At 36.9% G+C, this 27961-nt stretch overlaps 1 protein-coding gene across 6 annotated transcripts in view; it reads right to left on the bottom strand.

Moving 5' to 3' along the window:
* Positions 1–822: 822 nt before the first annotated feature.
* Positions 823–27961, bottom strand: part of TBC1D5 (TBC1 domain family member 5) — a 294295-nt gene continuing 267156 nt past the window's right edge. For all 6 annotated transcript variants that reach the window (XM_042888801.1, XM_042888804.1, XM_042888805.1 and 3 more), the window contains 4 exons: positions 25111–25210; positions 10322–10401; positions 9415–9591; positions 823–4058 (listed from right to left, as the gene is read on the bottom strand). In XM_042888801.1, the coding sequence (XP_042744735.1) occupies positions 3771–4058; positions 9415–9591; positions 10322–10401; positions 25111–25210 (645 nt within the window). In that variant the 3' untranslated portion in view covers positions 823–3770. The remainder of the gene's footprint in view (positions 4059–9414; positions 9592–10321; positions 10402–25110; positions 25211–27961) is intronic.

Raw genomic sequence — 27961 nt, 5'->3', positions numbered from 1 at the left:
TTCTCCAATGACCTTCCTTCATGTTCTTTCATCTCTAAATTTAGCTAGCTACTGAAGTGAATCTAGTGACACAGGAAATACTAATGCAGACTGTATGTAATCACTCTTAAAAGAACAGCACAGATTATGAGACGGTGTAATTGCTATTCTGTAGCCAAATTAAGTTTATTTTATGAAACTGCACCTTTTCAAGTCTAATAAACCATTACAGACATTCAGTCCAGACCAACACATGCAGCACAAAATCAAAAGTATTATTCAAGGGCTGACACTCAGAACATGGAAATCTTTTAAGGATTGTTGTGTCCATATTTGAACAGATGACATTGTCACTGCCAGGCACAAGTGTCCCACAGATATTAAACCTGAAATTTAATCTTTGTCAATGCTGCTTCATTGTCCTCTAATGAGGAAAGCACATTGTAGAATAAAGGGAACCATTTAAGAATGTGCAATGAACTATTGAGGTTCAGAAAGGTACTGTACAGATACTGAGATGGGAATTGAGATGAGATGATGAGATCATAACAAGTTTACTGAAGCAGCAGAAAGGTTATACCACTTTAAATATTGTACAGCATTATCAGATACAATAAATATGGCAAAATAGTAAATGTTCTGCGCCACTTGAGTAAGATGAGTAATGAACAATTTGATTCCCTGTATGAAATACATAAAATCGGATTAAAATATTAATAATATATCTGCTTATATAGATAATGGAATAGTTTCTAATAACCTTTGTTTTGAGAAATCATACTTCAAAAATTCTAGTAAAAAAGCTTTTCCTTCTGTGAAAACAGCACAAGCACAACTCAGGAAAGCAGTTAATTCTTTCTTTAATAAAGTGGGCTAGATATTCTTCTGGGATAAAGACACAAAGTTCCACAACTAAGTGAATACCCAGTCAAAATACCATACTGCCTCTCTGCAGTATATATAACTGATATGACATGCAAAAGACTTCAAACAGCCATAAATTACAGATGTAAGATACAGTACAACAGTTTCAAATACATATCTTCATCCCATATTAGTTATTATCACAAGTTTTCAATGCATATCATTTTCTATCTTGTTACTGGTAACCATGAACATTATGAGTGGGTCTTTTCTGGGGAAAAAGAGTAATCTTGCATTTTATTTTTTATTTTATTTTATTTACGACTATTTATTTCTCAGTATATTCCTAGCATAAAGCAAGACAGGGTGATGGTTTGATATTCTGTCTAACTTACAGGCTCATCTGATTTAAAGAATATATAAAATTTTAACTGTCTCTGTACCATGATTAAGTATGTGACAGCAAATTTGTGACATGGAAGAACATGGTGTAACCAAAGCAGATTCGTTTACTGGAACTTGCTCTAATCTTACTTGCATAATCAACTCTCTGCTTCTAAGGATCTTATTATATCCCTTGGCATGACAGGCATCCAGCTCAGTGGTATCCACTGCTTAGAGAAAACTTGTTAGAAACTCCAAAAATCTGTATATACTTTCAGCGCTGCTTTAAAATATGCTGTATTGAAGATACAACTAACTTACAAAAATAAAAGGACTGTACAAATCACACTCTTCCAATGGCAATAAGACCGCTCAAGAAAACAGCAATGTGATCCCTGAAACAAACAACCAGAACAGAAATGAAAAGAATGATTCCTAAAATAATAAAAAAAAGTAAAAACATTTTCCCCTGCCAAAGTTCTAGAATCACTGAAGGCTTACGTATCACAGAATATAAAAATTGTCTCTCTGCCCCCAGAATATTTCTTTCCTCTTTCCACAAGTACTGGTTGAACAGATTCCCCTTTGTTGGTAGTGTGGCACAAGCCTTGCTGAATGGGTTAAGGCTAGAAGAGTTGTAAAGACTTAAAAAACCCAACAGGCACCTAATCCCCTGGCATTCACACAAAATCAGGGACATAAAATAAACCTGAAGGTAGGCATGTGTGTTTATTTCCAAAGTGATTTTCTATGAAGCTTAAAACTAAACCAAAATAAACACCTATCTGAAACGTTACTCGCTTAAGGTCTCTCATCTAAACAAAGCCATCTGACTGTTCACACCACTGCCACAGAGATGTGTGATACTATGTCTGCTCACAACATTCCAGTGTTTTAACATTTTACAAGGCACAGAGAATCTCAGAAGAACTACACAGCGGCTTCTGAATGTGTAAGGATATGGCAGCTCCCATGTAATTACATGACAGCTTTCTCTTAATGTCAGTCATTAACACAAACCATCTAAAACCAGCAAGCCATATCACCTCATCTTTGGGATATTGTACTTAACTCCACTGACAACCACAGACTAATCAGCAAATAACTACCATTTAAAAGACTATACCAACAGAAGCTTCACCATACAGCTACAATGCTCTTGCACAGTGTACTTGATAAGTATCTTGAAACAAAATAATTCAGATTTTGTACTGTTGTTAGAAATGGAGAAATTTTCTAGCACTACTTCCTCTGGCTATAACTGCACAGGTCCTTCATGAGCAGAAGGCTTCCTCTGACTAACAGTTTCTTTTTGCAAATTCCAGAAGAGTTTAAAGGAATCAGTGAGTACAAAGAACACCTATCTTACCTATTTGAAAAGAACAGTTATTAGATGCAGTATGTACTTGATGGCAAAGAAATACACTTTTCCATAGAAGAACAAGTTTTAGGGTTAATTAAAAAATTTCTGTTGGTTAATGCTGCTGCACCATTATGTATTTTTTTTTTTCTGACTAGTAATGTGGAAATCATATATGCATATATGTAAACAGAATATATAGAAGATAATAGCAAGGAGACATAGAAGATAATAGCAAGGAGACATAAAGTGCTTTTAATTATGAACATTTTATATCTACTTTGCACCCTTCCCTGTTAAATTACCATACTCAAAATAATTTTAGATCAACTGGCTCAGGTATACACTATGAAATAATGTAATTTCCCTACTCTTTGATGGTAGCGATCTCTGTAAAATCAAAATTAATTCATGCCAGGGGAGTAAAAGCACACAGATACTAAGAGGGAAAGAGGTGAGCTGAGAATTCTCAAGGGGAAAAATAGTAGGCAAAGGGAAGTAAGGCTCTGTTGTATAGGTCCCCCTTCTCAAGGAATTTGTAATACATTCACTTTAACACAGTGCTGAGGAACTATTACACAAACCAGTGCCTTTAACACACCTTAGGCTACTGTTGGATGAAAAGAAAGAAACTAGGATTCCTCAACTGAGAACAAGTGCCAGGATGATGCTTTTAATTTTTCTGATTTACATTCTCTACTTCTCTAGTCACAGACTCTGAAGAAACAGTATCCTTGCCTATTCAGAAAACCCAGTCTAGTATATTTTGCAGAAGGACGATATTAAACCTAGTTTGTCTTTGCCTCTTCAGGTCTGATGTCAAGTACCTATGCATTTCCTAATCCATTATGGTACTTAGCACATACTATTCTATGTTTCAAGAAAGCAACAGTTCTATAGTAACAAAGCTCCTAAGTAAGACAGATCTATAACTAAGAATAACTGTATATTAGAACCAGGTTTACTGGGTTTTTACTTAAGGCAGTCATCACAAGATGTGTATTCTTTTTGAAGAGTCGCAACAAAAAATGTATTTTTTTTGACCTAGGCTTTTGGCAGCTGGATGCGTTACCTTCACCTATTTTCTGTCCTTCTAATCCAAAGAACCGTCCAGCCTGTGGAACCACTGGAAGCCGAGCTGAGGTGTACCAGCTGGCCTTCTAATTTCTCCCAGTCAGTTTGGTTAGATGTCCAGTGGGCTTACAATAGCAAAGTCAGAATCTTTGCTGTTATTGCTACTGTTGTCATCAGGGCTGGAACTCAGGTTGCTGGAGGAGGCTGAGATGGAGCCCATCAGAGGGTCAGAGAATACCAAAGGACGAGATGGTGCTTCTGGCTTCACTGCTGATTCCTTGAATGTCTGAAGCAACTGTGCTGGCTCTGGGACAGCACTTCTGCTTCCTTCTTCTTTGGAAACCAAAATACAGTCATCAGCACCCTTACTCTCTCTAGTGCTTGAATCAGTGGTAGTCTGTAAGACAACAGCACAGAAAGAAGTCAGTACCCATTTTACTATTTGAAAGAGTTTTCTGACACACAACGGTGATTCAGGAATGGGATAGAGGAATTACCATTATTCAAAAGTTGCAACGCCCATATCAAAAAGTAAAAAAATCAACAATATGCATTATGGATTAAATTATTAATGACAACAGTACAAAAGCTCTAAAATCATCATCATCATATGATACAAAGTTCTTATATGTTTCCTTATCACAGTGCATCTGTGCCATGCTCACAGTAGCTGGGCATAATAGCTGGGCATAAATCACAGTTGTGAAGATTTTAGGCAATTCTATTCACACTGCTGTTATTTTTCTACTGAAGTTCATAAAGACAAACTGAGGAATTTTTTGCAGACCTGCATGTACAATGGTACCTTGCAGCTCTTCAAGAGAGAGGTTTGACAGAAAATTTCCTGATAAAATTCTGATCAGTGGAATCTGAGCTGTACATCATATTTTAGTGCGCAGCAGTTCAAGGCAGATTTGTACTCCCAGGTCTTCAAGGCTTGATGTTGTGGGCTGAAGAACTAAGCACTGTCTCACTTTACCAGAAAATCTGGATGTGGGAATCCCTAATCTATCTTGTTAGATGTCCCAAAGCATTGCAATAGTGGATGATGAATAACGTTGATGTACCAGAAAAATCTCTATGATCTCACAATGTTATATTCCAACTGGATGTATTCAGCTTTTCAAAAGACAATCTGCTCCATGAAATTAGAAGGGAAGTCTGCCATATACAGCACGGTGGGATTTCTCCCACGTTGACAAAACTGGCAACATATTAGCGTGGTTGCAAAGTAAATGGACAATAGCCTCTAGTTTCTTCTGCAAGAGTTGGATTCAACTCCTATCCAGCACTATATTCCTCCAATAGTTATATAATTGATTTCTTAGTTGCCAATGTATCAGCACCATAACACAACCTACCAAATGGCCTGAGTGGGACAAGTGTCCAGAAGTGGTGTGATATTGAAAACAGTACACTGACTTCAGTAATGCAAGATCAAGGGAAAGGAGAAGTATGGAAATGTGTGTGCCAAACGCTCTTTAATTATGACTGAATGTGAATTCACTTTAGGGTAAAATACAGGTAGCAGGTATTAGAGAAAAAATAAATCAATAACAAAAAAGACAGAAAAAATCGGAATGAGATAAAAGTAGGCACAGTACATAAAATTGGAGAACAGAGGTCGTCACAAGTATCACCAAGCCACAACTTGAATATTAGATTTTTATGGCCTCGAGCAAAACTTGCTTTCCAAATTTATTATTACAGCTGAAAACAATTTTGCATTGCTCTGATTAGTAATTATAGAGTAGAATATTCTTGAAAAGGATCTGTACAGTAGCTCAGAGAGCAAACACCCACCAATAATTGAGAAGGAATTAATTTCAAACTGTTAAAAGTCACAAATTTAGTATTAGCTGAAATACAAATGCATAATTATGACCTGTTTCCTTACAAAACTTGTATGAATGAGAGTTGAAATACACATTTCCCTTTGTAGCAAATAATCTGTTTTGTTATCTGGTTAGTATCTAGGTACAATTATGTCAATTACTATGTTTTGTAAATAACCATTTCAGTGCTTTATCATTCAAATGGAAATGTCTTAAGCTCAGCTTTAATGGTCTCAACATAAGACAGCTGCTAGACTGCGCAGAACCAGAGTAGTCAAAATGTGAATAAAAAACTTCCCAAATACATTCCACGAAATTAAAGAGATCTAGAAGGAGAGATACATCTTTACTTAGGCTCTTGTCATGTGAGACATCATTTGTTATTAATTAGCATTTACTCTCCTTTGGTCTGTGATGCTGTTGGTCAGCTGCCATCTCCAGAGCTGGGGCCACAGGCTACCCAGTGTTGCTGCTCTGCTCCAGTCTTGTGCTGACATTTACCTGATTTTGTAGGCAGCCACCACAGCCACAAGACAGGTCCAGGTGGAGCTGCTCTGGGAATCCTAAATACCATGTTAAAATTTTGCATTTTTGCCTCTCTACAAAAGAAATACACGTTCCTTTAAACAGCGACTCTTGCATAACTCACCTGGCTTCTTTCCACATTTCTATTTAATACCTCCCAGTCAATGCAGTATAGCCTCATTTTACAAAATTATATGCGTTATTATTCTAAGCTATCAAGTTATTTCAGTTCTCACAGCCCTCACATCAGGATGGCTCCATCTCGTGTAGGGTGACATGGACGTACTGGAAAGAATCCAGCAAATGGCCGCAAAGATAATGAAGGGGCTGCAGCATCCCTGCATAGTTGTGAGAGCTGCAACTGTTCAGCCTGAAGAAGACTCAGAGGGATCTCATCAATGTGTACAGAGACCAGCAGGAAGAGTACAAGAGGGCAGAGCCAAACTCTTTTCAGTGGTGTACAGTGCCAGGACAAGAGGCAATGGGCAAAATCTGGCACACATGAGGTTCTCTTTGAACATCAGGAAATGCTTCTTGACTAGGTGGGCACTGGCACAGGTTGCTCAGAGAGGCTGTGGGGTCTCCTTGGAGATCTTTAAAGCATTCCTGGACATGGGCCTGGCAGCCTGCTCTGAGTTGGAGCAGATGGGCCCAGAAGTCTCTGCCAATCTCAATCACTCTGTGATTCTGCCACAGGAATTATGACACAATTGCCCAGCAAGATCAATATTTTCTTTTCTCTGCTTGGCATCTCCAAGGTTGGCTAACAGGCTGTCTACCTTATGGCAGTGAACTCCAGCAAGGATGCCTGATTAGAAGCACTTTGTGCTGGTGCTGTAAATTCACAAGTTCTGCTTAAAAAAAAATTGGTTTTGCATAGCATAATTTTGCAAAGCATCCTGTTCCCTAATGAAGGGAAAAGAAAGAGAACCACTTATTCTAAATTCTTTTTGTCAGTGTTGGGCTTTGCAACACTATTTTTCATTCTAACAATACTTCCTGTTTGAGTTAAAGAGATCAACAGATCCCTGAAGTATCAGACGAGCAGCAGACTACATATATTGACTCAAAAATGATATAAAAAGGACCTCCTGTAAACGTCTGCTTACCCCTACATCACAGTGGTATTTTGGTACTTTTTCCAGAGGTAAAATACCTCCTCCCTCCTTGTTCTGCCTATTTCAGGAAACTCATGCTGACGTGAACCATGTTTTCTCCCATCTGCTGCCGCTACTGAATAAATGAAAAATGACAGAATTATACTTCCGGTAGCTTTGAAAGTTAACAACCTTACGCCCATTGCCATATGGCTTCTCCAAACATTTTTTCCTGATGAATATCAGCTCCTAGCACTGGGCTTATTTCAATCTCCTTCATACTGTGAATGAGTTAAAACTAACCATAAGAACACAATTCAAGAAAGCTGAGAAGAACGGCAGCTCATTTCGCCTCCTTCTCTGAATCGACATAAAGGCAAGATAATGTGTTAATTATCATTCATTATTTAGCAACAGAAGCCTTCTGTTTGTCAACCGCACACTGCTACCAAAGCCAAACATTCCAACAAATGCTCTACTTCTCTGAGCCTTTTATCTTCATTTTTCGCATTTTTAATTTTGCAGCTTTCATTTCCAAAGAAGGGCTGTATCCTTATCTTCACTTACCAGAAAAGAGCTTGAGGCAAAAAAGAAGATTTAGAAGATGAAAACTTATACCTATGTTACAACCACGCACAAAAGACTCCATTACATGATAGCTACACCTGTACCTTTTCCTGCTGTTCCAGAATTGTCCCTATAATTTCACTAGAGAAAAATCTCTACAGCAAGTCACATTAAACATAATCAAAGTCAAAAAACCTGCAAATACAGTAAATTTTCTTTAGAAAGAAATGCATTAAGCGAACTAGAGATGGTTGGAATTCTTAAGCCCCCTGCAGCTCTCCATAATTGCTCCCAGATAGACCTACGGCAGTCCATTTTCTTCACCAGAACTAAAAGGCAGTGATGTGGCCTAGTTTAGGCCAACAGTTAACTCTGAGTTAGCATTGCTCAGTTTAGAGGCATGTATCCTGACTACACACTGGGATGAGCCCTCAAAGTTTCCATTGGAAAGAAACCTTCACAGAGCAAGCTTCAGCTGCCCACTGCCAGTGCTCAGAATGCAATGCCCAAGCACTTCTGCTGAGTGATAGGTGTCTGAGTTAGGGCTTCTCCAGCACACAGTAACACTGCACGCTGTTAGCTCATATGGCATTCTATCTTCCAGTTTCTATAATAAATCCAAATAAAAATAGTAACAAATACTATCTGCCATTTCTGCGTGGAAGTAAAAAATACTTTTTAGTAAAAAAGCTAGGAAATAAAATGAAAATTAGGACATCATTATGCTCCAACTTGCTACCATCAGTTTTTTTTTCAGCCTGTGAATCTGCCAGTACTAAGTAAAAAAAAAAAATATTTCCAGTATCAAAATATAAGTAAAATATTATTTATATTTGTTTATTCCTAAAATGATCTAAATCAGCAGGATTGTGTATCATAAATCAAAGCAACTGTGCTATTATTTGAGAATAAATAATTCAAAATGAGTTCCTAGGTCGACTTGTCAGGAGTTAATTTGATCGCAGACTGAGCTAGACTGTGGTGACAGTGGTGCCACTCATTTACAGCTGTGAGTGTCAGCTGTGGCCTGGCAGATGAGTCTAAGATGGAAAAGGATATAGAAATATGCATATAAAAAAGCAATTGCTTTGAAGATCACATTTGAGTCAGACTGAGTTTTAGATAAAGATGGAAGTTTTACCTTTAGAGAAAAATAATTTTGTGTGTGAATGTGTCCTGTTACTGAATGCTTTGTATGTGAAAATATTTACTGATTCCAGGAGAAAGTCAATACAATGAAGTAGAAGGTAAAACTAACCTCCTTGCTATTTCCTTTTCGGCACTGGCCAAGGATACACTGCAATGCAGACAATCAGCTCTTACATAATGGAAGGACAATAAGAGCAATCAATTGATATGGGATTATTTGCCTCCAGTTTTGAGATGTTTGTAGGAAATTAACCTCAGAAGTAGATTTAAAAATCTGAAAGAAGAACTACTCTCAGCAAACAATGCAAACATTTTGACTTCAATATCTGTATGTGGAGTATAACACTACAATAGAAGAATTGATGCAAATAATCATGGTTCCATATGAACCAGAAAACTTGGGTCTCACTGCTTAAGGCCAGACCATCTCAGCAAGAAATAAGTTGTGTTTCTGACAGAACTCATCTTTTTTTACAGGGTGAGTGTGCTGTAAATGGTGTGCCTCATGCAGTGTCAGCCATGCCAAAGAGAAATGCAAGACTAATTCCATCAGCAGACTGTTCGAAATACTCTATCTTACCGGTCGTCCTGAGATCAACTGTTGCTTTGTCATAACGGGTCCCTTCAGGATATCACCAGTCCCTTTGTTCTGACTGTTGGAGCAGTAATGGTCATCTGCTATCGTGATTTGCTCATTTTCTTCAGCTTCCAGTTGGCTCTGGTTGAAACGCAGGGAACCCTTCAGAATATCTTTGATCTGTTGTTGAATGGGAGAGGAAAAACTGCAAGTTAGAAGTCTGGGGGAATTCTGAATTTTTTAAAGCTCCATGCACAGTGCTTTCAAACACTATTTCCCCATAACCATCTCTTTGATGATAGGAAATAAGCCAGCCTTAATATCTATATAGGCTAAAGATGTAAAGATGTAAATATAATTGCAATGTTGTTGTTACAGAGTCTGGAAAACAAATCTAAAAAGAACGAAACTGCTGATGTTTCCACTTATAGATTTAGCATGTCACATCATTCCTGATAAAATGAATTTCCAGGGAGTGGAATATAGTAAAATCAGAGCTTCAGATGCTCATTAGCATTCTCATTTTATATATGTAGCATTTTTTCTTTAGGTTGAATGACACTCAAGTGGCAACTCAATAAAATAATGGGGACATAAATACGATTATTACACAGCATGCACATGTTGCACTAAGAAAAATGCTGAAGTTGGAACTGTGTTGCCTCAGCTCTTTTTCAAGGCCTCTCCAGAACAATTCAGGCAGCAGACACTGTGCAATTTATTTGAACTCCTTATAGCTCAGTTTTGCTTTCTAAATAAAAGTGCTCTGCAATGCTCAATGCATTAGTATTAGTAAAACAGCTATAACAGAAAATAAAACAGCAGTATACAAAGGCAATTAAAAAAGGGGAAAAAAGAGGATTAATAGTGCAGAGGGATACAAGAAGGTTGAGTTAAGCAATCATTATACCTGCTTCAAACCAGCCAAGGAAACCAGAATTTCATCTTCTTTTTCCAAGTGTTCTTGTAATATGACTTCCTGAATATTTCCTGCAACACCAAAACAAAAAAAAAGGTAAAGAGAGAACATTCCCTAAATAACCTCTAATGTGCTGCCAACTTACCACTGATTTACATCCTCATAATGAAACCTTGTGACCTGCAAACACAATTTCAGACAGACCTGGAGGCTGACAACCTTATTAGCTCTAGAAGTGGGGCCAGCAAAACACATCAGTGCTGCCAGGCTCCTGCTGGCTCCTGCACTTTTGCTAGACCTCTACTGCCCCAAGGTACTGAGGGCTCATTGCTTATGGGCTCTAGAATAAAACATTGGCCTCTGTGGCCAATGGAATTACTTCCATCTTTGAGCAGGAGGTCAGCAATTTTCATTTAGATCCCGGCCACTGCAAACACTGGAATACTCTTTTTCTCTATAACACGACTCACAGCCTTTTCAGTCCCTTTCTTTAGATGAAAAACTCAGGGCTGAGCAAAATTCATGAGGCAGAAGGAGATGTGCAATACTGCCATTTCAGAAGACACCTGTCTTCTGTTTCTACAGTGGTCCTCCAAGGAGTATTTCAAGAAGCTGGTATATGGTACATGCCATACACACCAGAGATGGAGCTGCAGTGTTTTTCCCTACACCAGGGAAGTCCTACACAATTCTGACTTGCAGTCCAAACTAGCCTCAAGAACTGTGCAAAATCTTTATCTACGGCAGGTCATTCCCCAGCCTCCTAACTGCTCCTTTCCTCCTCAAGCCTTAAACACCAGTCAATCTTAACAATCCATTTACAATGCGAGATATTATCTTTCAATTGAAAATTAAAGGACACTCTTTTGTGCCACTGGTGCCTTACACACATAGAGCTAAGCCCAAATCCTTCAGTGATGTCCGTCTGGGAACAAAGATTTGCTGCTCATAAATATCTGTAACCCAGGTGCTAAACAACTAGAGCTTTGTACCATTATGTAGACACATTTCATTTGTTTGTTGTTAAAACTGTCTTACAGGTTTAGGGCCCCAATCAGTGAAAGGCCAAAAAAAAGAACACTGACAAGGATAAATATGAAGACACTGACAACTTAGCGTGTGAGGTTTCATGTTAAAAACATTGTGCAATATGGCTTAAGTTTTGTGTTTACAGAAGGAACAGTGAAAGAATGAGATGTGGAGACTGGACTAGATGAGAATGTAAAGGTAGAAATGTGGATTTAAAACTCGCCTATAAATAAGTTCGAAATTGTGTGCAGGCCAGAAATTAGTAGTAGGTATAAATGATGAACAGGAAGGACAATGAAGGGAAAGGATCCAAACCTAAACTATAAATGAACTTGTAGAGAAGCCTATCTGTGAAGAAGAAGGAATAAAAGAGCTGTGGAAGGCAACAGCAGACGAGTTCTGAAAGGCAGTATGATCAAGGTCAAGAGCAATGATGGGGTAGTAGGATGACTCAGCCTTGCATAGAGCGCATCTGAACAACGAGATCCAAGTTTACACTATTTAGCACTTATTATTTATCATACAACAGGCGAAGATTCCAGCAGCAATGAAATCAAACAGTGTAATTGAACAAAGTCTGGCATGAATCTTACACCAGAAAGATATCAAGGCTAGAAATAATGTGAAATTAGATCTTTCCTCAAATAGATAGCATTGCGAATTGAGAGAAAGGATAAAAAAATAACATTGCTTTCTCTTTTAATATCTCTTACACATACTTAGTCCTATCCTTCAACTTGGTAAATAAAATACGTGAACATATACTTATAAAATTATACTTCAGATACTGATTTTCCACTGTTTAATAAACAGTAACAATTTTCTACTTTTAAAAGATTCAGATCTTTAAAAATCAGAAGTCCAAAGTCGAAGTCTTCATAGGCAGGAAAATAATACATAACCACAACCCGAATTCAACCATCTTTTCCATTTCTCAGCATTAGAATATCTGTAGTGACTGATCCCGCACATAAATTACAAACATGCAATTAAGGTATGCATAATGACTAAGCAGATGCACAAGGAAAATAGTTCAAGACAGGCATCAAACCTGCTAAAGATAAACATGGGAGATCTAAAAACAATGGGGAAAATAAAGGAGTGAGAGTAAATGTTGACCTTCCTCATGATGTGGAAATAATCTATTATTATTTCTGTTCTTTACAGATGTTTATAAGTCAGCATTAAAAAAAAAAAAAAAAAAAAAAAAAAAAAAAAAAAACTATAATTGCAGCCAAAATCAGTTTTTACTGTGAAGAAATGTATTGAGATTTTTAAGAATTTATGAATGGAATGATGAATGTCAGCAGTAAAAATCAATACAAATGTTCGTATAATTACATATTTACTTTAGAAAGATTAATACTAGATTTTAGTATTAGTGTCAAAGAAAAAAAGATTGAGAGAAAAGGTTGAAAACACTTCAAAGTTGTCTAATAAAGAATTGTTGCATTTCAAACATTTTCCCTTGAATTTTCAAGTACAAGATGACATATGTTTCGGATAGAGGGCCTATTATTACTATCATTATTATTATTATTACTATCATCATTTTTTAACCAGTTAAAAACATTAGAATATATTTTGGAAGAATGCCCATTGTGAATTTGTTGAAGCACAGTTCTGGACACTCTTCTACTTAGCACAGAAAAAAAGTCCAAATGTGCAAATCACTGTAATCAGCAACTTTTCCCCCTGGTAATAGTAGTGACATAAGATCATAAATCGGAATGTCCTTTTCTACTACAGTGAAAAAGAATGAAGGTTTCCCTGTGGAACTGGCAATGAATTTTTCTTCTTCTGAATATGTCCTTGTACTGCACACAGCTTCCTATTTAATACACTCATCCCTTTTGAATGAATAGCTTATTATTTACCAAATAAGTGCTAAGTATGGAGACCAAATTGATCATTTTCCCTGGATAATCAGTAAAGGAGTATAATATAAAATCTTTAGAGGAAAGAAGCATAAAGGCAATGTGACTCTGCATGAATGAGTGCCTCTTCAGTCACGTTCTCCTCCCTTGCAATCCAGTTTGGTTGAAGCACTCTATGAGTGCCAGGAAGCATGACATTTGTTATTATATTGCTCTTCTCCTCAGAAGTCAGCAACATTACGCACTGTAATGGTGGTCCTCAATCAAGACTCATAAGCTAAGAAATGCTTTTTTATGTAATTCACGAGAATACATTTTGAAAACTTATCAAATCAGAAGATTCATTGCAGTTTGATAGATAACTGACCAGCTAATAACCACTTCCTTAGGGAGATTACACCTTGATATATATTAAAGACAATTGTAACTACAGAGGAATAATATGCAGATGATTGCATTTTTGTCCTTTTCTACAAAATATAGGAAAAGAGAGTATTCAGTGTTAAGGTGGCAAAAGGCTAGCTGAAACAACTGAAGAGTTACGATGAAATAGTTTCCATTTCCTGCTCTTACATTTTACTCAAATTGTAAATAACTTCATATGAAAACTCACTGTAGAAGTACTTCTTTTGAGAAGCAAGATTTCCTCTCCCTAAATTCTAAAATTTAAACTGTATATACACTATAATTTGCTGTACCAAGTTGAAAGGAGGAAGATAATCCACATCAGCCTCTAGCAGTAAAATTAAAGAAGGCTTATGCTCTTTGATGACCGAACTGCTACATATTGCATGATGGTGAGTACAGTAACTGCTGAGCTCCTCATCCAGGGAAAGGGGCTGTTCAAAAGCTATTACATTTACAGACCAAATTTTCTCTTTGAAGGTGGAAAAGCTGGTATGTTTGGCCTAATTATTTTAGGTACTCATTAAGTAAACTAACAGTCACTGAAAAATAAGCATGACTTCAAAACAGATACTAGAAACCTACACAGAGCGGTGCTAAATGAGGACAGATAGTAGCACCGGTGGGAAAACTAGTCTGCTGAATGCATCTGTCTCAGCCATCTCATGGCTATTCGTGTGAAAGACAAATCTGCACCTCTCCATTTCCACCAGGGAGGTGGGAATTACACAGGCCTATAGTCCTGCAGGATCAAGACATAACCTGGACTTAACTTTCTACTGACACAGATCATACGTAGGAGAAGACTACTAAGAAACTGGCAATGACCTTATTACCATCACTCTTAGGTTCTTTCCTTTCTCCTATTCCATTGTCTTTTTGCAGTGCGTTTCTCTCCAAATTTCCAGTTTAACCCCATCTCTTCCCAGGACCTTCTCAGGAAGGTGCCTTCTGCTGAGAGGAGCTAACTACAAAGAGCTGCAAACTACATTATGAATGATACCTTTTTATTAGTAGTACATGATTAGTGATTTGTGAACAACCAATTGTGCTAGAATAATGTTAAGCCTATGTTTTTCATCCTTGATTCAAAGTCTCAATGCAAAAAGGCATTCTCATTGCAAATGTCATCAGCAGTAAGGGAAGAGATGTGTGCCACTTCAGCACTGTTATATTCCTAATGAAAAAACAAAAAACACCCAAATTCACACAGATATCAAAGCCTTCAAAGAAATCTTGTGTTCCAGTTCTTTTTTATCATTTTTGCAATGAAGTATTTCCAAAATTTCCAACATTATACTAGTAATATCAAGACATCTTTTTTCATTACCATTAGAAAGCTTTAAGGATGGACTGACATTTCACTTCTGATAATAATTTTTTCCCTGCTTTTACTGCAAGTACTTTATTTCTACTAGAAGTATTATGGACTTCCGGGAGGAAAATCCGTTCCTTCAAATCTTGTTTAACGTATACATTGTTTTTATGCCAGTGCTAAGGTGTTCAATGACAACAGTGTATACACAGACACTCTGTGATTCCAAAGAGAACACAGAAAAAGCATAGATGTGTGCCTCCCATGACAGGTGTCAGAGCATGCTCTTGATATACAGAAATGATTTTTTTAATAAATTTTGGCCCTGATGGTGGTGAGACCGTGTACTATCCCACACTGCTTACATTCTTGAGCACTGATTGTCTTGAGACAAATGACATCTGCACGTCTCATATGCATCCTTCTTTACCTATGACTACAAATACCTACTAGGACCACTACCCTCTAAATTCTTTTGACCAATGTTTTTTTCTGAAAGTTCAAGGCGATTTTTTTCTTCTCCTTCCTTCTGTGGAATGGTTGTCTTCCTATTGCTGTTTACATTCACTAGAAATAAAAAAAAAACAAAACACAACCATAGTGTGAAGTGACAAGCAAACGACAATTTGTTCTGCATAAGTGACAATCTTAATAGCCATAAGAAATTGCAGCCTATCCTAAGGGAAAACTGTACTATTTCATTTCCTCACAATCTAAATGATTTAAATTGCAATGGATTGCAAACAATACACTAAAAAATTGCTATGGTTGTGCAAAAGGCAGTTTTTGCAGATCACATAGAGATTTCTAAAATGCAAAGTTGTCTACTCTTTGTATGGCTGAATTATTTAAAACTGCTTTTGATTTTACAAGCAGAATGATTTACTCAAATACCACTGTGGTAAATGCCACATGAAAACATGGATAGATTGAGAGTTTTGACAGCAAACATCCATAAAAGCCTAAAGTTCTATTTAAAACATACTTAAGGACATTTTCTATGATGTGTGTCATCAGTAAAGAAATATGTCAACCTGGAAGGAAAGCTAAAGCATCTAAACTAAAGACTTCTTTATTAAGAAGGAATACTCATTCTGATACAGGTGCTTTCCATTTTCAAGTAGCATAAATAGAGAAATTATGGATCTTAACAACTACAGGACCTTCTGTTCTCCTTATGGGTAGAGTCTGATACAGCACAGATACTAACTTGAACTATTTTGTTTTAGTTACTCATATGTATTTTTAAACTATTTTTTGGTGATTTTTTGAGACTTTTTTGTTTGCCTCATAGCTATTGCTTCATTTAAGAAATATCAGTCAGCTATTAAATCTAGTCTATGTTCACTGCAGACTGTTGTTTCTAAATCTTTACATCTGTGGCATTTCTGTAAAAGAAGACATTAGTGTTATATGTGCCATGAGAAGATGGGTGCTACTCCTAAAACCAGTGTTGTGCTCTTTAAGACTTTCTAGATATCCAAAGAGTATATACGGGTTTTGACTAAGATGACTACATGTTGTTGTATTGTTCCTTAGATGTTTGATCTCAGAAATGACTGAATTCTACAGTGAGTCCATTCAGTAGCATGATAGCTTCCCATGAAACTGTTTCATCTAGTAGAAGAGACTGCAATTTACATTAGCTTTGACTTAAAAAAAAGAAAGATCTTGTAAGCTCTGAGTCATATTTGTCTCACTTACTCAGAAGTCCTTGGGAGTACATTATTGACAGTAGTGCTGAATTTGTGCCCAGATTAAAACAGAAAAGCACATCAATCCCAGCTGTGAAGTGCAGTTACATTTCCATTAAGAAAAATAATTAGAAACATGTTAAAGGAAAGCCATTTTCCTGTTTGCCTTATTTTTCCTCTGCCCTTTTGAATGTCTTGTATAGATTTGATAAATCTGCGCAAACTGACTTCCTGTCTGCTCTTTCTGTAAGTTTTGGTCCTGCTGCTGCTCTGTTCTGAATATAGGGACTTTTCCATGTGACCTGGTTCATTTACTATCTGCAGTCCTCTTCAGTGAAAACGGTTTCTAGCATCATTCAAGTAGCTTCTATGCTCTTCTCCTAACGATGACAAGTGTTCTCAACATGATGGACAACCATAAATGGCTAAACAAAACACAAAAAGTGAAGGAAATACATTATATATGTCCCTGCTCAGCTGCCCGATTAAATGAAATGTAGATGTTAAGGAAAATAACAAGCAAAACAGTGACAACAGTATGGTTCAGTTAAAAGAATACCAAAGATCTTTATGGAAATAACGGGTAAGTTAACAATTCAGTCATGCTGAAATTTAGTTCTATCAAGGTTTTAGTCCTCTAAAGCTGATATCACAAGACAGATCAAAGCCTTAGAGATGCTGTGAAGGAAAGGGTGCACGGTCAATAGCAGTCAGCAGAAGGGAGATGCTCATCCTACAAAGTTAAAGAAACAACAAATGATGGAAGGAAATACCGTGACAGCAATTAGCTGAAACTTGCAAGGAAAGGTCTTAATGTAGGTAATTACGGAATATGTAAGCGTCATTATTTTAATCTTCCCATTTTTATCAGGACTGCTGAGATGAAAGGGTTTGTAGGTGCCTATCACAGCTGGACTTTCAGGATTAGCACAGTTGTTAACTGTATGTATTTGACCTTAAGAGTCACCTTCATGGGACAAAAAGGTGTTTTAATTTCATGGAACACTAAAAATTATACTTTTATTCTTCCTGGACACATACGTGTATCTGTATCTAGACATAAAAATAGAGTATGACCAGAAGGGAGAGCCTGAAAACAAATTTATATAACAAACATTTGTTTCACAGTAACTACTTCTGTATTGTTAAATAAATCCGTCAGTGCTCTTCATTTATTGGTATTTATTGGATATTTTATATCTTTATATTTAACCAAGAAGAAACCCGCTTACACTCAAAGGGCTGTGTTTGTTGCAGTCTTTTTAACTTACAGCATTTCTAAACACTCCGGGTTTATGAAGTATGGATAGTTTTATTCATGTGCTGAGCATGAGGAAACTCACTTAATGCACTAATAATCTTAAAAAAAAAAAAAAAAAAAAAAAAAGATAAAATATTTCATTTCAACTCAAGGCACCAGAATAGTTTCCATTCCAATCTCATTCTATCCTTACAAAAATTTCAAAACCTTTCATCTTATCGCATGATAAAACAAGAATTGAGTATTATATTGTGTACATTTTACAAGTAGTGCACCAAGATCTATACTGAGTGATGTATCAGCCTCCAAATAATGAGCAATTAAGTCAACTTTTTCCTCCTCTCCCTCCCCCACTGCAAGAGATCTTCATAATAAAACACATCACTGCAACAATGCCGCTGACTATTGTAAGAGGGGTGGATTAAGCCAACGTAATTAAGGTTTTAAAGGTGCTATTGCACACAATGACTGAAATTATACTAGCAACTATATCCTGTAAGTTTCTGTTCTGTATTTTTATTCTTCCTTTCGTGCTCACCATGTTTGCAATAATTGCAGTGAAAAGGTGGCTTTGAACTATGTTTAATGAGTCTTCTGAGTAATGTTAGTCTGGGAGATGTCAGGCAGTATAACTCTAAGTGAGTCTTACAGTTGCCAGCATTTCCTGATGCCTGTGGCAGGGACGTGTCCTGTTATCTTACCAAAGATGCTCTCTGTGAACAGTAAGCCACCTAGTTAAAAGGTAAAAGACTTACTTTACTTTATTTTATTTTATTTTATTTTATTTTATTTTATTTTATTTTATTTAACTGTGATGCCATAACTTCCAGGCATTTTGTAAGCAAGCAATTACCTACACTCTACATAAGAAAGCTTAGAGCAGGCATTGCAGTGGCACAATGCTGGTGATGTTTAGGAGGGGGGATGAACTTCCCTTTCTGCTTCCCTTTTATAAGCTGTGCTGGAGGAGCAGAGATGCACTGGAATACTATGAAGGACATAGGAACATATTACAGATAGCAGAAGTCAAATTAGAAAATGCATTCTCAGGATAACCCTGTACAGGGTAAGCCCAGTATGGAACAACTTTTTTCAGAGACCCATCTGAATGTCCTTCTAGCTCACTCATGTCCAGTCCACAGCCTGTGGGCTGCATGTGGCCCAGCCCAGCCTGTCTTGTGGCCACCTCCTGCCCTACACCATCATGGTGGTGGCTCTTCCACACTGAGCAGCCCAATTTGGCCCATCGCTCGCTCACAACGACCATGTGTTGATGTACTGATGTGCAATAGGTACTGTTTGGACTGAAATCAAGACACATGGAGGACACAGTGCAAGGCTAACTACAGTTATTAATTGCATGCATTATCATACATTGGCTAAACACAGTTCTGTGAACAGTGAAAAATACGCACCTTGCTTTCTGCTTTGATAAAGAAATTTGAGAATAGGTTTCCAGATTGCAAAAAAAATCATGAACTTTTTGGTATATTTGCAACTCCATTTTCAGTTAAAATAAACACAACAGCTGTGAATTTTGAAATGGAATGTGTAGAGTTGCAATCAGACAGTCAGGTAAAAAATATGACATGATCAAGTCCAATCTTACCAGAGAGAAATAACCCTCGCTTCACAATCACACCTTACATGATACTGCTTTTTGGCAGCACGTACATTTGTGAACAGCAGTTTTCAAGGGTGAAGTTCAAGAGCAAAATGTAATTAAAATCTCCAACCTTGGGAGCTCACAAAGAATGGCAATCACTTCCATTGAACCAGCCCGATGTATCGGTTCCACAAAAAACTGGTAAGATATCCCACTAGTTTTATGGTTTTGTTGCTCTCCTTTGCTTATGTTTTAATTAAAAAAAAAAAAAAAAAGTTTTGTTCCTTATATACTTTAACTATATTATATATACATTATGAGGGCTACTCCGAAAGTAATGCTTCCTATTTTATGTGCTTTTTGTATCTGTTATAATTTCCATGGAAATAAATAGAAGGCATTACTTTTGGAGCAACCTATGCATATATGGCCCAAGACAATTCTTCTTCACTCAGTGTGGCCCAGGAAAGCCAAAAAGTTGGACTATTCTCTAGCAGTAGTAGTGCCAGTAAGAAGATGAAGCTCATAAAAGCAGGCAGACATATTTATTCTGCATAAACATGGTTATATCTTCGTTGGGTACCTTTGCACATATTTCTAGGGCGCTGTGCAGAACCACGTGAACTTACTCTTTGCAGAGCTGATGTGAGTATACAGGGCTTATTAGCAGAGGTCTGTGCTGTGAGAAAGTAGCTAAATTGCACCTGGACCCCAGCTCACTGTGGAAGCAACCTGCCTGTATTTATCCAGTCCAGCCCTTAAGCAAAAGCAAGAGTGGAATGATCTTAGTTCCTACACTTTCACAACCTGATCAATTACCTATCAGAAAGGAATAGTTTCTATATAAAGATCCACACAGCTGAAAATTTTCTCTCATGAAAAGGACTTGCTGCACTTGCATTTTCACATTCTTGGAGGTCTGAAGCTGCATCTCTGCTGGAAACAAATATTAGGTACTTCAGTTTTAAGAGCAGTGATGACGGATTGGTTCCTGTCTCTTATAAACAGATGACATTTTAAAATTCATCACTTTTCTCTCTGGAGCAAAACTGTCCAACTCATAAACATCTTTCACAACCTCTCATGTTATTACAGGCCATTGGAGGGTTTATGCTTCTCCAGAATTTCTATTGACCTTTTGCTAAAAGTTTGTGCTTTAATCCTGGGTGGGTACTGACAAAAACCAAACCCTAAGGATACCAGAAAAGCAGATGGCACTATTGTTAACTGCAGTCATTTGAACTGCCACATAACAACACTGTGTGGTCTCAGGCCTGAGATGTAATGAAGCTTGGCTGTCTGAGAACCTCGGGACTGACTTCACCAACACTTCAAACTCAACTCATGTCAAATGTGAAGAGAGGAGCCCACCAGCAGATACTGTGGGACATTTGGAGTGATACTGGGGTGTAAATTTCTTACAGAAATGATTCATGATCTGCTCTAAGACATCAGACAGAGGTCACATTGAACAGGAGAAATATGACATCCGATAGCACCTGCTACCTCAATCCCTCTCTTCTGACACAATTAAAGAAAAAGAAGAAGCAATTAAAATTATTCAAGAAATAAGTAACTTTATGTTAGGTTACAATACTGCAATATTTAACCAGTACATTACAGCTTTCCGAATCATTGAGCCCTGAGGAGTTTATGAACACTACAGAAAAGTACCTCAGAAAAAAAAAAGCTGAAGAAAATTACTGTATTAGTGAAGGCACAGGGGATATTACTCCTCGAAAAAGGCCAGTGTGTGTAAAAAAGAAACATCAGAAAAAATATATCTGTGATAATGCTGAAGCAGTAATAGCTGTGGCAAATATATTCTTTCACTGTCAGCTGAGTACTATTCTGCATTTATATTACAAACAAAGCCGCAGGACAGGCTTACAAGATTGGATGCATTTTCATTTCATTAATGGAAAAATGGAACATACGGAATTCTTTCTTTTGAAAGCTATGACAAGCTGGTGGAAAAGGGTGGTAACAGAAGCAAAATCTGCCTTCCTGTCTGCCAGTTTTACATACACAAATTTCAACAATTATCCTTGGAGGCATTAAAAGGCATTCCACCCCAGCAATGCTTCAGCAGTGAAGGAGGATGAAAATTAAAGCCCTTTCTGCTGCACAGCTCTAAGAAGGAGACAAAAACCACACAATGACTTTCCTCTGTTTTCATGATCAAAAGCCTATTTCTGATTTCTACACATAGCAATCAGTAGTAATATTGCAGAATCAACATTCATTACCATGGTAACATCCCTTGATATTACAAGCAGTTAATTATGTCGTTGCTGTGTGGTTCACCGTGTGTGTTATTTGCGGAAGTAGATAAACATTTAATAAAAGCATCTTTGAATACACGAACAAAATAAAAACTGCTTTTCTATCCCTTGTGGTCATTCCTATGTTCTATGCAAAAAAAAAAAAAAAAAAAGCACTAATTAAAGGTATTTGCTGAAACCTATAGAAAGGCAAAGTTCTTGGTAAAAAGAAATCTGGTGACTTTATGTGGCAAAAAGTTCTGACAGATTTTAATTAAAAAAATAATTTTCTAAAAAGATATCATATAAAGGTATAGTATATAATATAAAATAGTAATATAATTGTATTTCATACACAGATGTAAATTACTAGTTGGAAATTACTAGAAAAACAGAACAGATGACTTCTGATTATCTCAATTATTTCTGAGCTATAACATGACATCTCTATCACATCACAAAGTAACTGTCCTGATGGTATTCAGGATCCCTCCTGTAAGAGAAAGCACATCCTACAACTGTTTGATACTCTCAGTTCATAGTGCCAATTGAGTAGCTCTGTGCTGCACACTGGATATACATCTCTATGAGCTGGAATTAACACTACATTGTTAAAAAGCAAGCTGCAAATACAATGCAGAAAAAAGCTAATAATTGAGTAACAAAGTTTGCACAAACTATTTAGAACAGAATTTAAAAAGCAGATCTTAGACAGAACTTAGAAGGAATTTATTTTGGGTGACTCCTCAAGTTTTGCATATCCATATGTTTTTATTAATAATTTAGCCAACTATTAAATGCATGACAGCAGAGTCTGTATTTCAAGTGCTAGCAGGAAACAGAGTACATTGCAGAATAACCCGACTTATGCAGCTAAAAAGCCGAATGACAGCAAGTGAATTTCAACATAATCAAATACAAGGAACATACATGTAAACATTTCCTGATTACACCTGGATGATAAAAACCTGTGATTAAAAAGCTGTGCGTCACAAAATTTTAAAGATCATAGTGGATTATCACCTGAACCCATCAAAGTGTACTAATATCATGCTGCACTACACATGTCAAAAAAGAGGAATTATCACGTGGAAGTAAAGAAATGACCTTCCCTTTGTTAAATTACCACTTTGCTTTGCAGTTGCTAATATAGCATATCCTGACCTGATTAAGCCACCAGAAAAAGCATATTGAAAGCCCTAAAAAATTCAAAGGAAGACAATAAAAATGTTCTGCTGTAAAAAGTAACCTATTTAAGAGAATCAAAAAGCGTCCCAGCTAGCAAAGACTGTTGAGAGATTTTGATCACTATGTGTATATAATTCATTGTTATCTGCTCTTGGGTCCTGAAATACAGTAATTTTCATCGGTAAGAGATACCTGAGGCAGTATTAGACTAGTTACAATAGCAGCCCTTACTAACCTTTCCTCTGACCTAGAAATGACCAGGTACTTTCTGAGTTTTATTTTGCTGTCATTTCTTGAAGCAATGAGTAATGGATGGACTCTGCAAACAATCCTTGGGGGTTGCTCGCTGGAACTATTGAGAGTTTTCTTGATCAGCTTGCTGATGTGTGCTGCTCAGATCGCCTGACAGATTTTTGCACAGGTCATACTGGCAAGAGTCTTGGTGGTTTTATTCCTGGCTTCCCATGGATCATCTGCTAGCTAACCTGCAGACAGCTAAGCTCTTCAGTTTGCAACAAAAGCAGGAACTGGTAAGGTTGGTGGCATCTCGGACTCTCTTGTGTTCTATTTATTGTAATTAACTGTTAATTGCTAAAGGATTTATGTGCATTTGTTTAACCCGTTGCCCAGATGCCCTTGCAGAAGGAATACACTACAGCAGAATAAAACAGCTGTGCTTAGAGGTTTACACTTGGCTTTTGAAGGCTGTGATTCCAAACTTTCAAATAACACAGTATTTATAGCTTTTCCTAGGATCGTAATAGTGGCTACTAAAATTATATGGACACACATAAAAGAAAATGAAAATGCAAGTACAACTTGGCTTTCACATCTTTTTGACCTGTAAATTTAGGTAATGTATATTTAGTTCTACCCACTGAAACACTCAATTTGAAATTATTTTGCTTCGACTGTGATGTTGCAGGATATAAACAAACTTTGAAATCATTGCACTTGTGCTCTGATTTCTTAATAACGATGCTTTTTGCACATAACTAAATATAGTAACCTTTGGACTTTGGTTCAACACAGTTTAAAAATACTGCTTTTATCAAAGTCTAGCTAAGTATATTTAATACCTGAATCGACTGAAGCTTTTTGTTTATTTTTTTTTTTTCTGATTAGTCTTGGCAATATATAAATCAAATTATAGAATGCAATATTTGTTGATTTTCTTCCCAAGGTAGCTTTCATTTTAACATATTTCCTCTGGTCTAAGCAAAACACTACAAAGTAGCCAGCCTACAGTAACACATTTTTACAAAATGAAATTGACCAGTGTACACTGTGCAGATGTTATATTTAAAGAAAGTATTTGGATTTTATACAACTATCACTACACGCACCAAGTATGATTCTGGGACTGCTGAACTGCAGACAAGCTCACAGAATGAGATGTGAGTTCTAGCACACCTCTAACAAACCACAAAATCTTTAGAACAAAGACTATCTGTGCTAAAATGACTAATTTTTTCTTAGCACTGTCAGCAGCTAATATACTCTCAAGTTTAATGGTATGACAGTACGATACCAAATCACAGAACCTCAGGGCTCAGGACAACCTCAGGAAAGGACCTCAGGAGATCATCGAGTCCAGCCCCACTACTTAAGCAGTTTCTCTTCACACAAGTAGGCATTCAGGTGCGTCTTCAATATCTCTAGAGATGGATACTCCACAGGCTGCCAGTGCTTCATCACCCTTACCATAAAGAAGTTTTTTGCATGTTAGTATGGAACCTCTTATGTTCAAATTTTACACCATTTCTCCTTGTCCCATCAGTACACACCACCGAGATGAGCCTGGCCTTATCCACTTGCAACACATCTTCCTTTACATATTTATAAACATTCATCAGATTCCCGCTCAGTCTTCTTTTCCCCAGCCTGAACAGACCCAGGTTACTCAGCCTTTCCTCATATGGGAGATGGTCCAGATCCTTTATCATCTTTGTGGCCCTCCAGGGCACTCCTTCTAGGAGATCTCTGTCTTTTTTGAATAATTGCATACATTAATTCAATTTTTTTTTTGTGACATCTAAAATAATATGCAGAGTACTATATAAATATTATTTTTGTTCTAATCCAAACATGAGAAGAGCCTTTGCAAAGATTATTAGGTTAATATAGGGTACGGCACTTACCAAGATGTGTGTTCATCATCTTTGCACAATATTTGCACATGGCTTCCAAGTCGTTTAGCTGCCCTTGTAGGAATGAAATTTGGGCCTCCAATTCCTCCTCCTACAATAAGCATTAAAAAAACCATCATCTTTATATGACATACAGTAAAATTGGTTATACAACTTTTGAAATGTTTTGGTGTCTTCTAATTTTTCCTACTTCTTTGCTTTTGAGAAAATTTTGGAAATGAGAAGAATCACTTTATGGACGTATTTATTAAAAGACTTGTAAATTCTTTCGTGATTTCATGGATATAGGGCTTAGTATTAATGCTTCAGTTTTTTTAATATTATTTTTTCATCTAAAGAGTCCAACAAACCCCTGCCTACATTCCCATAATTATCCAGGAAAGGTTAAGAATTCACATTTATTTTCCAGGTTACCTATTTGTTTTTGCTTGTACACAGCACAACAGTAATGGCTGAAAAACTCATCAAAGAGAAAAATTACTTTTCTATTTCAAGACATATTTAATGAGACCTAATGTTATACCTCAATGACGCACTATCATCATATATTTTGGGATATTTATTTGTGTCACATATGCTCTATATGTATGCAAAACCTGCCAAGGCAACTGGAATTCCACAAAACCTATCACGTAGCGTTTAGGTGAAAACTAATTTAACTCACTGTAATACAGTGAGTCTACATTATCAAGTTATTTAATAAAAATGCACCAAGTACAATTTAAAATACCATTTAAAAAATCATTTTAAGGCCCAGCGTTAAGCCATATGATCCATATCCGCAATAGAAACTACATCAACCAACAATTTCTCTTTAAACTCTGAACTTTGAACCTTGTTTGCTATTTACAAATGCATCCAGTCTCAACTTTGAAGATGATTCTGGGAAAAAGTTCAGCACTTCTTTAGAAGAATACCTTTAAAGCTTAGACATACTCAACATTAAACAGTTTTTTGTTTGTTTATTTAAGAACACAATTAAATTGAAGAAGATGAAGGCAAAGTAACTTGTGAGCATCCTGTTTTTCTTAGAGTTTTACAGTTTTATCATACTCTTTTTGATGGAGATTGCTGAATGTAAGAGTGTGAATTACATTTCAAATGAAATAAATGCAAAACCGCTCAGTAAGAATAAAGAAAATGAAACAATCTTGTTTTACACATACAAATGATTTTAATCTCCACCACAAACTGTGACACAGATGTAAGTAAAGGAAACAGAAGAGTACGCAGCATATATCCAAACGCAACTGATGAATAAAGAGAAATTTAACGGTAGCATTTTGCAAGATCCAGCAATATCATTTTCTGGCTATGCACCTTTTCATCACATCTACAATCTATAGATACGAAATAATTTTTCACTACTATTTTCTTGTTATTAAGCCCTCACCTTATTTTACTCATCCCACCTGCTTTTGAGAACTTAAGCCTCAAAGGGATTGAGTTGATGTTGGCAATTTATTGTTTCTGAAAGGTTAACCTCATTGAAATCCTGCAGTTCTGTCACAACCTACACATGCATATCTGCATTGCTTCTCGATTAGTCTCCGCAGAAGACCTTGTATGTATAGCTAATGATTGCAAGAAATAATCTACCATCAGTTTTAGATTGCCAGTGCACTTCAGATCTAGCTATAAGATGCGGAGAGGCAGCAGTATTCAAGTATCTTAATATAAAATAACATTTTCAACTTTATAAAAAATAGTAGTAATTGAAGCACAGTTTATCTTGTACAATGGAATATGAAAATTTAACATCTGGTAATTCATATTTTTCCCACACTATTTCCTCTTATTCACAGATCACAACAGCAGTAAATTGATTTTTAAATACTTTTGGACAGCTCTATCCACTTGATCAGATTATATAACTAACCTTTTCAATGGCACAAAAGTTCTTCGTCATCTGGCACATGAGACAGATGCTTAGTACATTGCTCCTTCAGCTCAGCTGGCATCTAACATGGGCAGCAGAAGCATTCAGCATACCCAGTGCTCACAAAGGAGGGTAATGTGGCCAGGAACTCACAGACAGTGCAAGAGGTTTCCTGCCAAGTACGAAATCTTGCAAAGGGCTGAATGAACGAATGCACTTTGAGCTTATTGTTTATCTGGCACCCTCAGAAAAAGCACCAAGGAGCACTGACAGCAGGATGAACAAATAGCAAGACAGTTAACTTTGCATTTGACACACAAGAGACCCAGATATACTGCATAAGAAGACAACATCCAAATGGTGATTATGGGCTATGAGACAGTGCTCTTCTGGGAGAGTCACCTGCAGCGCTGTGGCAGGCGATTGTCCCATGAGGGTGACAATTTGAGTGGGAGGTTTGCTCTGCTAGAGTTGCAGGTGAGTAGTGGCCAGTGTGCATTGATAACTAACAGGAGACTGTCAGGATCTTTCAAAGTGTAAAAGTTTATACCCTGTACAGGGAAGTTGCAACTGAGACTTGACAGAGTGGGAAGAAGACATGCACTCCTAAGGATAGAAACTTGCACCTTGTGGCTCCTGGTAGCAGGAAGACTACTGTATGATGCAAGGCCCATGTTGCAGAAAGACTACTTGCACCTAGTGTTCTGACTGCTTTCTGCTTTTTCATGCAGACACCAATTACATGGTGATATGAAATCATTTTACCTCAAAAGTAACTGTAGGGCTCTTGAGCAAGGGTGAAGGGGACAGGAATCCTTGTATTGTTTCCCTTTAGCCCTATGGCAGAAAGGAAAAAGTCTGGATAGCAGTATTTACGGTGAAGATATGCTGAAGGCCCAGTTGGCTGGGCAAGGAATTTCTTAATGAACTAAAACGATAAATGCATATATTGAAATGGAAATG

The sequence above is a fragment of the Lagopus leucura genome, unplaced genomic scaffold (genome assembly GCF_019238085.1).
Source record: "Lagopus leucura isolate 7727_CA_CO unplaced genomic scaffold, USGS_WTPT01 Super-Scaffold_100157, whole genome shotgun sequence".
In the NCBI taxonomy this organism is placed as follows: Eukaryota; Metazoa; Chordata; class Aves; order Galliformes; family Phasianidae; genus Lagopus; species Lagopus leucura.
Note: the sequence above shows the minus strand (reverse complement) of the source record. Positions and strands in the feature narration are given on the sequence as shown.